At 38.6% G+C, this 12,109-nt stretch overlaps 1 protein-coding gene across 1 annotated transcript; it reads right to left on the minus strand.

The window, feature by feature from the left end:
- Positions 1 to 3,262: 3,262 nt before the first annotated feature.
- On the minus strand, positions 3,263 to 11,310 carry LOC131888989 (frequenin-1). Its single transcript, XM_059237968.1, has 5 exons — positions 11,188 to 11,310; positions 10,830 to 10,993; positions 10,683 to 10,761; positions 7,830 to 7,918; positions 3,263 to 3,515 (listed from the first exon to the last, which is right to left on the minus strand). Exons 1-5 carry the CDS (start codon positions 11,249 to 11,251, stop codon positions 3,333 to 3,335), a joined length of 579 nt encoding a protein of 192 aa, XP_059093951.1. The 5' UTR covers positions 11,252 to 11,310; the 3' UTR covers positions 3,263 to 3,332.
- Positions 11,311 to 12,109: the final 799 nt, after the last annotated feature.

Raw genomic sequence — 12,109 nt, forward strand, 5'->3', positions numbered from 1 at the left:
AGAGAGCTAAACGAGGAGAATCGCAAACCAGAAAACAGAGTTTCAATTGTCATGCCTATAATCTACAGAGTAACTGTAAATGATTTTTTTCTGATGTGTACTAAACCAGACTCTAACAGGTTGTGTTTCCTTTATCCACACAGATAAATTGATGTCACGGTTAAAGAGCTACTAAAAATATCAGGATGGTCAATAAAGAGACAATTTGTTTTTTTTTGAATTTTATTCATTCCATGGGATGGTTGGCACTCATTGAATCGGAAAGAACCTGGCCAAACTTTATTGGTTTCAAAAACTTAAAAATTGTGAAGGCTCCAATTCTGATAGTTATGACAATCATCAGTAGTTTCAGTGCTACATGTACACCCATGTCTGAACATATTGTTCATTTGGATTTTTCAGCCAAAGCCTTTGGTTCATGTTGGTTTATTTAGTTAAGGTTTCTCCATCTAAAAGTCCGTTGCAAGCGGATATCTGCTTCCAAACTTCTAGCAATTGGGTTTGAGTTTGGCTGCGCTCGTTCCTTCAGAGATTATATGGCTGGATTTCAAAAAATGAAGACGGAGCTTAGCTATTTCATGCCTTGCTCGACGATGCTTATCTATCCTAGCCATGAACCAGTCCAACGTCAATTGCCCATCGGGTCAACCCTCTGGATATCCCTCTTCAGTTCCATTTCCCAGAAAATCAACTCAATGAGCAATTTTTGTCACGTTTATTTTAAGGTTGAACGCCAGGCATGCTAGAGACTTTCTCTTCGTCTGTGTCGATGAGTCTTGCGGAGTGTTCCAAAATGAGCTCGAAGGTATTGTGGCTTAAGCGGCTGTGATAAGGTCATCATGTTTTCAGATGCACTAGATCTCGACCTCCAATTTCATTTTCTTAGTGATAAGGAAGAGTTTCTTGATTCTTCGCGCTTTAATGGCTGTAGAGCGGACATGCCACATTCGGAACGTGGTCCGTGGTAGTGAAAGTGAAAAGTAGGCCGAGGAAACGAAGTTGTCTTATGGCGTCTGCTTATTACCCGAGGAGGTTGATGCTCCTCCGACCGATGAAGAATAAGAATATCCCCCAAATGGATTGTGCCCTACTATGGCGTCGTCTATGGACGGTATGGAGCTCGCTCCAAATATACCAAGGATCCCCTGACGAATCGTGGACTAGCTAGGTCGATACATGTTCTATCGTTCGTTTGTAGCCCGTACATGCTGTACCCACTGTGAATATCATGTGTCTAGTAAGATCGAAAGAGGAAGGAAGGAAGGTATGTATGTATCGTAGGTAGGTAGGTAGGTAGATAGGTAGGTAAATGGATAGATGGATAGATAACGTAGTGAGACTCAACTGGCTTGGTACGACGAAAGAAGGCATCGCTTCTTGCCAGCTGCTGTGATGTACGTACGTAAGTAGGTGAATAAGCGCACAACCGATCGAGAGAGTCATTCGACTCATCATGCACACTCAGAAACAATAAAAAAAGTTTCCAAAACCACAACAAAGAGAGAATAACCGAATGATATGGGTCGGCCGGAAAACACTGAAAAGCTCTTTTCTCGACGAAGCAAATGAAACTAACAACGAAAACGCAAACTAACAACGAAAACGCGTACTCAAAATCTCAATAGAGGGGCATAAAGAAGTGGCATTCCACAATACGATCTAAGGAGCTTCTATTTTTTTCCGAAATGGCATAACGACATTTGAGCTTTTCAGATAGATATCTCATGATGTGGCCTAACGGAATTCAGATTGCAGAATAACAATAAGAGGAAAAAAAACCTCTCATTTCCTTTGAATTTCAGCATCACTCACCGTAAAGATTTTTTCTCATCTGGTGAAATATCAATTTGCTAACGTATTTATTGACCCTTTCAGAGTACTTTTAATTGCTTGGCCAAGAGATTATGAAAGGGCGCTTCAGCTGCACCAAAACTTTGAATGCCAAGGACAAAGCCATTCTAAGACCCTTCATATAATTTTTTAACGTTCACTGGAGGATTCCGTCAAAATTTTAAGAAATGTATAGTCAAAAATAGTGCTTAAATAGAATTACGTTCAAAATATTATTCTACATCGCATCTATTCATATTAAAGTGAGGGTAAATGAAGTCTGATGTTTTCTCTCCTATTGTTTGACCTGTGATTAAGATGATATTTTATCCATGAATAAATCTAGATATCTAGATATCTAAACATAAAAAAATCGATTCTCTGACAACGTAAGGGGATATTTTGGCACACAGCTATTATTCAACCTAATCACCGTTTACTCTCGAAACAGCTAGCACTTTAGACCTAAAGGGATTGCTGATGTGTTTAATACAAGTCTCATCTATTCTGTCCCATATTGTAGACAGACAAGGGGGCCATCTATCAGTTCATCCACACTTCATGACCTCTCTGCTTGTTTTCTGTCAATATTTCATTGTACATATAACATCACCGAAAAGGTTTTCGTTGTCAACAACCCATTGAAATTTGCCATTGACAAATGTGTGAGCCGGTTCATTCCAACTTGTCGCCTAGTACGTGTGTTCAGATGCCACATTAGATTCATTCCAAGCCCAATGATTACTCGAATTCAAGATGCAAATATGGGTTAGTATCATTCCTAAAAGGCCAGTCAAGGATGATAGGCCACGTCTGCGTATAAACAGCCTGCTTGAGTCGAAGATTTGGCACCAATCCGAACAAATTGAAGATTCTCAAACGGGTTTGAAGAAACTTCATCTGGGTAGTGTATTCCAAGGATACACACATGCACACATATCCACCGCATTTCCTGAGACGTCGTTTCCTTCTGGAGGAGATCAAGAAGATGCTCGCCCTTCTTCTCAAATACTTACCTCTATCTACTGTAGTAGTATATGTATAGGCATGAGTGAATAAGTGAGTGAGCGGTTGAGTGACTGGTTGGTTAGTTGGTTGGCTGGTTGGTTGGTGGTTGCAACCTTGAATGCTCGTCTTTTAGCTATTCCGCACCACCTAAGCTACTACATGCTCCTCAAATTTCAAGGGTACAACAAGGAATCGTAAGGTAGTCAGTCGTCAATGATTCAGATCGTATGTCTACTGTACGGTTCTCTATGGGTGATCTTAGGTCTGAAGAAGATGTGTTTTAGTTTCTCAGGATATTTGGTAGGTTTGGCAGTGGCACCTCGGGACCACCGCCGACCAAGAGTCGCGTTCTCCTGAAGACGACACTGCTTCATTCAGGAACCATCTGGGAGGAACAAAAGGCACACACCATCATGCACGAACACTCGGTGAAAAGAATATCTTATTTCAAAAGGCATCATCACATATCTGACATTATCGACTTGCTCAAGAATTTAGGCTATCCCAGTAGTATCGGGTTCCAGCGACAAGGCTTGCACGATTCGAGGGTCGGCTTTACTTCCTTCTTTGAACTCCTCCAAAGTTAATTTGTCGTCATGGTTCTTATCCATCTGATCAAAAATCTTCTTGACCCTCAGCTCCGGTGTGTTTTCATCCTCATTCACAGGTTCCTGGCCCTGAAAAGGAAAATCATATGAAATAAAACGCATCCCAACATGGAAGTGGCATCCAAAGAGAGACACGGCCACTCCGACAATCAGCAAAACTGGGGAAGAAGGCGGCGTTCGTTTTGAAACGATGGTAAACGACGCGAGTTATTTGGGTTATCTTTGAACCTTACGAAGAAATCTGTGATATGATCAGCACCTAGAGTGAACAAAGTGAGAAAGAGACTGAAAGAGACGTTGAATCGTCCTGGGTGGAGGGTTTTGGACGGCCAATCAAGTCACAGAAATAGAGCTCTCGCCATGGACCAAAGTGAAAGGCAGCCAAAAAATTCCTAAGTGACAACCAATTGCAATAGTTCATCTGAAGCTCGATGGTGGGCATGTATTGCCTAATGCTTAAGTAATATAACGGTTCAAATATTCAAAAAAGCTACTTTCACACGGTTTCTCTTGCAGGTCCTTCAAAATGCGAGCAACACTGGTATAATGGTAGATTACAAGCATTTTTCCAGCCCTAATATTGCCAATACCTTGGGTTGACTCTACCAAGAGCTCAAGCAGTTTTCCACAGACGACTTGGCTTCTTCACTGGCGATAACTCAGCAGCAGGAGAAAAAATAACTTCAGTACTCAATAGATTACTTACTTAGGACTCAGTATACCAAATAAAAAGAGAAGAAGATTTTGTATAAAAGGAAATTACCATCTCATGTTCACCTTTACGTTTGAGCTTTATTCTTCAGAGTGAGTATATTTAGCCTGAGACATCCAATTGAGTTGAAAATAAAAATGCTTTGTCTGACAGACCCCAAACAAGGCTGATTCAAAATATTGCGCATTAGCTTGGGAAAGATGAAATTCCCCAGCCCTTTCCCTCTATGGTTACCTGACGAGTGTTCAAAATGACATTGTTTTCGGACTTCCTCATCGTTCTTGGGAATGGAATCCCCAAGATTTCAACATGACCTTTCAAAATCATTGTATATCCTGATAAACATAAATATCTAATCCGCCAAAAGTAGGGTCAGATCTGGCTATCCCTTGAATGTAGGATGAGAGCGACAATAATACCACGGTAGCCAAATAAGATTTTCACTCCCAAAACGTCGTTTCCATTGTCCTGGGATTATTTGGTTTACTCCAAGATGGCTTTCTCTTTGTTATGTGTTATTTCACTTTTTGGATTCAAAAAACAACCTTGTCGCCTGTTGTTTGCTGATGAAGAAGAGGGATGCAAAACCTTTGGGCCTAAAACCATTTTTCATGTCATGTCTGAAGACTTACAAGACTTAGTGTACACTCCTGGGAATCAATTAAAGAGTTATTGTTGGGCTATGAATTCGGTTTGGAATGTTTTGCTCAATGAATTGGAAGTTTCTTATGACGAGTATCAATGGCTCTTCTTCGGATGAAAAATTGGGCCAGGGTTTTGCCAATCCTGAAGCCAAGTCAAACGCTCCAAAATTAAAGCACAAATGAGCCGGATATGGCAATTGAAAAGGGTGATCAAACAAGGTTTTAACAAATTTGGATTTTGATTATGGTGATGGGTTTCTGAACACTTGGAGCATACTCTATGTGATACTTATGTTAACAGTCTTCAGGTTATTTGTTTTCTTTTTTATCAAAACCTGTGCAGTGTTCAGGCAATTTACGAAAGCTAACTGATAGTGTACATTTTCAAAAGCATCCACGAGATTGGTCCCAATCTAGGTTTTTGGTCAATGAGGGATGAACTTGGAGGCTTAGGGATTTCCATTCTTTTCTTACCTAGGGCAGCAAGAAAAACGAAATGGGCTGTTTGGCCGGGTTGCGGCTGCTCGGACAAGTTTGGGCCGAAACGAGTTTATTACATTTATTAGCATTACCACGGTCTGCTTTCCAATTACTGCCAACTCAGCTTCGTTGTCAGATCAAATATCATTCAAAGATGAAAAGGTGAAATATCAACAACATATATAACCTTTCAATTTAACAGTACTGTGGACTGTTTCCTGTAGCGGTTAGAAAAGCCCCGGAAAAATGAAATCAAACCAAAAAGTTGGTTTAAATGTTATCGTCACTCAAACTCGGCCTGAATTAACCTCATGTTGCCACCCTGGTTTGATGCATACTTCAGAGAGCAGCAGCATTGTCAGATCCCCAGTGGATTTGGAGGCCAATTTCGCGCTCAAAAGTAGCCATTTAGAGGCCATTTAAAAGCAGAAAGTAGCAACTTGGTAACTACTATTGTTGCTACTTTTTTCAGTGATTGAAAACACGTCATTTAGTACTTTTATGGAATAGTTACATACACAAATTATCCATTTTTTCCGAAGAGGTGTAAGCTTATCATATAAAAGTTTTGGAAGCACTGATTTAAAACGGGAGAGCAAATATTTCGATGTAATATTTCAAATATCCAAAAAATGGAAGCCCTAATCCATCCCATACAGACCTGACATGCCGAGAAAAATTGGAAGGCTTGAATTTTCTCCTAAACTTAAGTTAAGCCCTAAGCTGTCCCCACCTCACGTAGTCACTCAATTAGGACAGAGGGCTAATGGACTCAATGAATAAATTGCAGTTGTGTGACTTGATTTTGTAACATATAAAAATGTAGTAAAAAGGCCAAAACGGGCTAAAAGCGACCTTTTTCCCCTTGTAAAAAAATTTCTTGCATTATTACAACTTGTTTTTGCATTTTCTTAATATTTACTCATTTTCTTTTTACTTTTTTTAACTTTTCCTGAAGAATTATTTCGGCTAAAAGAGAAACCTTTTTTTCGAGTTCTATTAATAACCAATGACATTAGTCAACTCCACAAGGACAAGTCAAGGTCGTGTGTAAAGTCAGTTTTTAGATTTCGATGTTGATTCATCCATTCATATATTCGTGCTTGAATCTCCCCGATTTAACCAATACCTGAACACTAATTTTCCTTCATTTCGAAATGTTAGACTTCTTTGCCACCCTGACAAGTCTTTAAGCCAAGGTCTAGAAAGCAATCCCTGTCTTGTTCCAAGCATTCCATAAAACGAGTCAAACATGTCCTTTTAAAAGTTTAGGCAATAGATGACGCACATTTTATTCTAATTGATTACCAACCATGGTTGAATTTTCTTCCAAATAATCGTTGAGTTTCAGAAGAAGCCTCATGGAGGCCAAATTAAGGGTTAGGAGGACACATGATCGTCCCCGTGGCAGCAATGAGTTTGAAAAGTAGTCTCTGGAAGGCCAAAAAGGGTCGGAGGACACATTTATGTCTCGTGGCGATAGAATTTCAATCTCCTGTAAATTTTGGAATGCCAGATTTTATCGGTGAAAGATTTTGACTGTTCTTGGTTTTTATTAACAACACATTTAATTGATACTGTACTCTCAATCGGAAGCAACTTTGCATTTTTGAAGAATATAAATGAATCAAATTGGAATTACAAGCCTTTATGGCCTAGCTCTTAGCGGGGCAAATGGTACTGTGACCAAATGTTCGCATCACTGCAGTCAACCTGTAAGTGAGGTTGCGTCAATATTGATTGCCAATATTTGGACTACCGATGTGATCAATCTAGAAGCCCTCTAGATCAATGCTAAAATACTTTCAAACCAGTATTGCCAAATTATCCATCTTTGATTTTTTCAGGTCAAGTGTTGTTGCATTTTCCGACATAAAAACACAGGGGCTCAAGCTTGGCAGTACTGGCTTGCCGAAATAAAAGAAGGGATATTCAAGATGTGTTTGAACAATTGATTTGTTCAGATTAAGCATTGTGATACCATCTCAGGACTTGAACGTCCAATCTATCCAACTTTTGAGAGGGTTTACCTACCCCTTTACTTAGCCAGTATTTTCATGTTTCAAATTGTTTTAGAGGATGACTGCTTGCTGACTTTCTACTGATTTGTCAAATTCTAGCTTGTTTTGACTGCGACAGTCCCTTAACTTTCTTCTCCTTTGTTGTTGTTGTTGTTTTGTCAATTTTCTCTCAAGTTGTGAAGACTTATCGGTGAATATACGACCCAACATCACGCAACTTCATTCAAAGGTTCTGGCATTACTTTACTTGTTATTCTTTAAGTCTCAAACGAGCCAGAGTTTGACAGGTCAATTATTCTTTACTGAGTTGCCCAAGCAAGATTACACCGCCATTAATTTCCAAATATTAAAGCATATTCAAACAAGTTAGTTTTGTAAGGAGGATGAATCACATGGTGTTTTTTCATGATAGGAATCAGTAGCCACTATTCATGTCGATAGCACTCGCAAACACTGCAACATGATCAAAAGCAATATCACCCTGGCCTGTTTTCTTTTCTTTTGGCCAACTAAAAAACATACTTACCACCATCTGATATATTGCATCAACGATGTCATACATTTCCTGTCTAGTTATGTAGCCATCATTATCGACGTCATATAATCTGAAGGCCCCTGAAAAGTAAAAGTTCATCATCAAGTACTGAATACAATGAATAGTAGAGTGTGAGTAACGTTACCGGGTAACGCATTACTTTTCTGCAATAGTATCGGTATCGGTAACGGAACGGGTTTTTTGCCCTCCCGTTTCCGTTACTTTCTTCTTTTTCAAACAACGGAAAGAAATCATGTATGAAGTTTTGTTGCCCGATTTTTTTCAAAGTTCCGTCTCAAGTGTAATGACTTATTTGCTAGTGATGGGATCAAATAAATCATCACGGGAGCCTGCGATTAGAGTTATCAATCTATTTTTTTTTCGGTAACGGTTCCAGCTCTGTTGACTAGGGGTATAGCCTGGTAAACCGATGCAGCATATCTAACTTGACAAAATTTGAATTTCGATTTTAATGATAATTTGTCGTCTTATTAACATTAGACTTAGTCAGGGCTAATTTCTATATGCAGACAATGTTTTGCTACATAAACTTTTTATAATATTTTGAACAGCATCATGGTAAATGTCAAAAGAAAAGTTGTGATCGAAATGAGCTCCCACACAATTCATTGGAAAGAACTTGGAAATCAGCCGCCGAGTTATCAATGATCTTAGAAAGAGATTGAAAGCCTGAGAAATCATTGTGGATCCCGGCTATGATTAATGCCTTCAAACGTCGAATTAAAAGGAATCAATCAGGGTCACCATGGGTGTGAGGGAAACCAATAAGATATTTGGGCCACATGCCGAGGGCTAGAAAGAAGATTTTCATTAATGCAACAATGTCAAAAGTTTACCCGATCCAAGTTCTTACTCAATGAAATAAAGAGTGGAAAGCAAGTCATCAGTTCAATTAATGAAAAATTGTCCAGGGTTGACTTGGCGGATGATTTCCAAGTTCTTTCCAATGAATGAGGCTCGTATTGCGCGTGAGGTCATTTCGATCACAACTTTTCTTTTGACATTTACAATGATGCCGTTCATAATATTAAAAAAGTTTATGTAGCAAAACATTGCCTGGATATAGAAATAAGCCCTGACTAAGTCTAATGTTAATAAGACGACAAATTATCATGAAAATCTAAAGTCAAATTTTGTCAAGTTAAATATGCTGCATGGAGTAAGTGATCCAGACAACATAACCATAATTACTGGATCTTAACACTATGCATATGAAAATCGCAATAAAAGGATTGTCCCGATTCCCGGAAAGATGCAAGTCGAGAGTTACACTTGACCAAATTGAGATTTCATTTGCGATAGAAAACATTGCAATGGCAAAAAATTGCTATGATATTTTTGTACGGTCAATTATTGTATTTCCACGAGTGTTTAAAAGAAAAACCCGGCAAAAACCTAAGCATACTTAGAATCTAGAGAAGCGTAAATATACCATATCGCAATGTATCAAACATCGTCAATATATGTAAATATGCCAAAACATGGACTAACAAAAATCTTGTGACCAGATATAAGCACAAACATCAAATGAATCAACTCCGTTATTTCAAACAATTTCTCTCAATTTAATGATCAGGGAATCACAGTCATCAGACCATTCTAACGTCCACAGGCCCACAAGACCATTGGACTAACTAGGTGCTTACTGAATTATCGAGATGACCAAACGTGTTTGATGCTTTAGTCATTAGTCACTTGGTCATAAGATTCAAGGCATTTGCATAAATGCATGTTGCTTCTGAAACTGAAAACGGACAGAATATTTTTTGACCGTTGGCCGTTACCCATTCAAGTTGTCGACAATATACCATGAAAAAATCGTAAGCATGTTGTGACACTTGTTCACAAAATTGTGTTTCCCTCTAAAGTTGAAAATGGCACCTGCTAACAAATATCATCCAAGATAAGTTATGATAAGAAAAAATGGTTGGTACATTTCTGAATTAATTAGCTTTTAGAATAATAATGCGGCTTCCCAAAAAAAAAAATAGTTTCTTGCAAAGGTTTTTGACAGCTTTTGATAGCTCGAACAACAATTGACTATTGGAAAGATTTCAGAATATGATATTTGAGTGAATTATTCATTCATTTTAGACTTGAGGACAAAATAGTGCAGGCATGATGAAAAAGAAAGATGCCAAAATGTTAATAGAATACGAATTTTGGTCGGGCCAACCGAATCAAACTAAACCAAGAATCTGCAAAATTTGGTCTTTTTACCCTTAAAATATGAAGAGGAAAAGATTCAGCTGCCATCATTCAATGGGCGAAATCAAAGAAAAGATCCCCAGCCAATTGATCGAATTTGTCATTTGTTTCAATTTACTAGCCTGTTGAAGCGAACCAAATTCTGTCATTCTAGTTTTAGAATCGCAGAATTACAAACTCCAAAAATGTCAATTTTTGAGTTTCCCCCCCACAAATGCCTAATATCAGGGTGCAGCACTACATTTGTCCTTGAATGTCATTTCTTTCATGATTCGTTCATTGGTTTTTTGTAATACTTAAGACATGTCAATCAGTAACCCTCTTGTAATAAATGTAAATGTTGGAGTTAGATTTGACAACCTTCAGTTCAACTTTCAATGCCCGGCATTATCTTGCCGGGTAGGATCTTTATTTATTTAAAAGTCTTTTTTTTCCTTAGTCAATTGCAAACAAAATGACGATTTCGCTTTTGTCCAATAATCATTGTCACTAAAAAACGTAGAAATAAGGTGAACAAAAGCCTTTAGCTTCAGCACAAAGGTTCTGATTTTGAATTTTGGCGTATGGTGGCTTTCCGAATAAAGAATGAAAGTTTCGGTTAGTTTTGTCACTCACAGTGAAGTTTTTCATCGAGGTTTCCTCTTGATGTGATAGAGAGAGCTCTAATGAACTCCTCGAATTCAATTGACCCATCCTGCGACAAAGCAAGCTGCTTTTAGTGCGAAAGCAATTGGTGATTTTTAAACCGTTTTTTTAACCGACCTGGTTTTCGTCAAAGACTCGAAAAACCAAGGAGGCAAATTTCGTAGGATCACCATTGGGAAAGAACTGTGTGTATATTTTGATGAAACCTTGCTCTGTGAGCAAGCCGTTGGGACAATCCTTGAGAAATCCTTTGTGCCATTGCCGGATCTCTTTTTCCGAAACTGAAACGTGAACACAAAATCAGTTGAAATTAGAGCCATGATATGATCGGGTGAGCGGGTGAATGATTTGGGTGCAATTACTATTTCGAACTATCCGAGACATTTAGTCAATCGGTTATTTGGGAAGACCTTTTAATGTTCGAATATTTTACATTGAAGGTAAACTTAAACTTCACACTTAGGTAGCAACTTACAATAGGTTTCTGAAGTCAGCTTGTCGAGGATATCATGTTTCAATTTAGAATTATGTTTTCCCATTTTACCCAGGGACTTTGTACCATTCTGTTTTATTTTTGTGCTTTCCACCAAAGTGAAAAATCAATAAACGCAAGAGAAGCTTTCTTGAATAATCAACTGAAGCAACAAAGTGCACGGAACAGTATGGAACAACCGACCAAATACGTGAAACGTATCAGAATGAAGCGCTACTTTTAGAAATCGGAAACTGGAATGGCTGCTTGCCTATTAATTCCTATTTGAATTAATAATCCAAAGCTTCTTGCACTTTTTGGTTCATTTTTTTAAAGTTTTGCTCCTTGATATATTTATTGCGTCATGATCATTTCAGTTTGAAGACTGTAACAAAATGATTTAAATCGACATCCCATAACAGGCATGATGAAAAACCCTTACAAGACCCCAACACTTCCGCCATAGTAAGCTCCCCAAAAATTAAAATCTTTCGACGTTGTGAATTCTGACAAGAATCATTTTCGCTATACCCCAATTGTTTAACCTTGTTTTCCGCCTGAGTAAACTCCGCCAACTCCGCATGAATGACTCTCACCGATTATTCCGCAACAAAAGACATGATGCAGATAACTCCACCAGGGATATCCTCGCCAGGACGCAGTTAATTACGTAATCAACTTTGCCACGGCTAGTTCTGCAAACAGTGATTTTCCTCATCACTGATTTCCCCCGCCAGCTGATACCATTAGACGGTATTCCAAATTCCGGCCATCGAAATCTACCTTCGTAAACTAGCTCTAGTATGAAGGGCTGACCTACCTGGAACGCTGACTAAGAGAAATGTCAGAAACTGTCAGAAAATCAAGCGATTCTGCAAGTTTGAACTGCATGATCTCTCAAACACCTTCACAACATTCGAAGCAA

Source organism: Tigriopus californicus, chromosome 10, assembly GCF_007210705.1.
Source record: "Tigriopus californicus strain San Diego chromosome 10, Tcal_SD_v2.1, whole genome shotgun sequence".
NCBI classification, from domain to species: Eukaryota; Metazoa; Arthropoda; class Copepoda; order Harpacticoida; family Harpacticidae; genus Tigriopus; species Tigriopus californicus.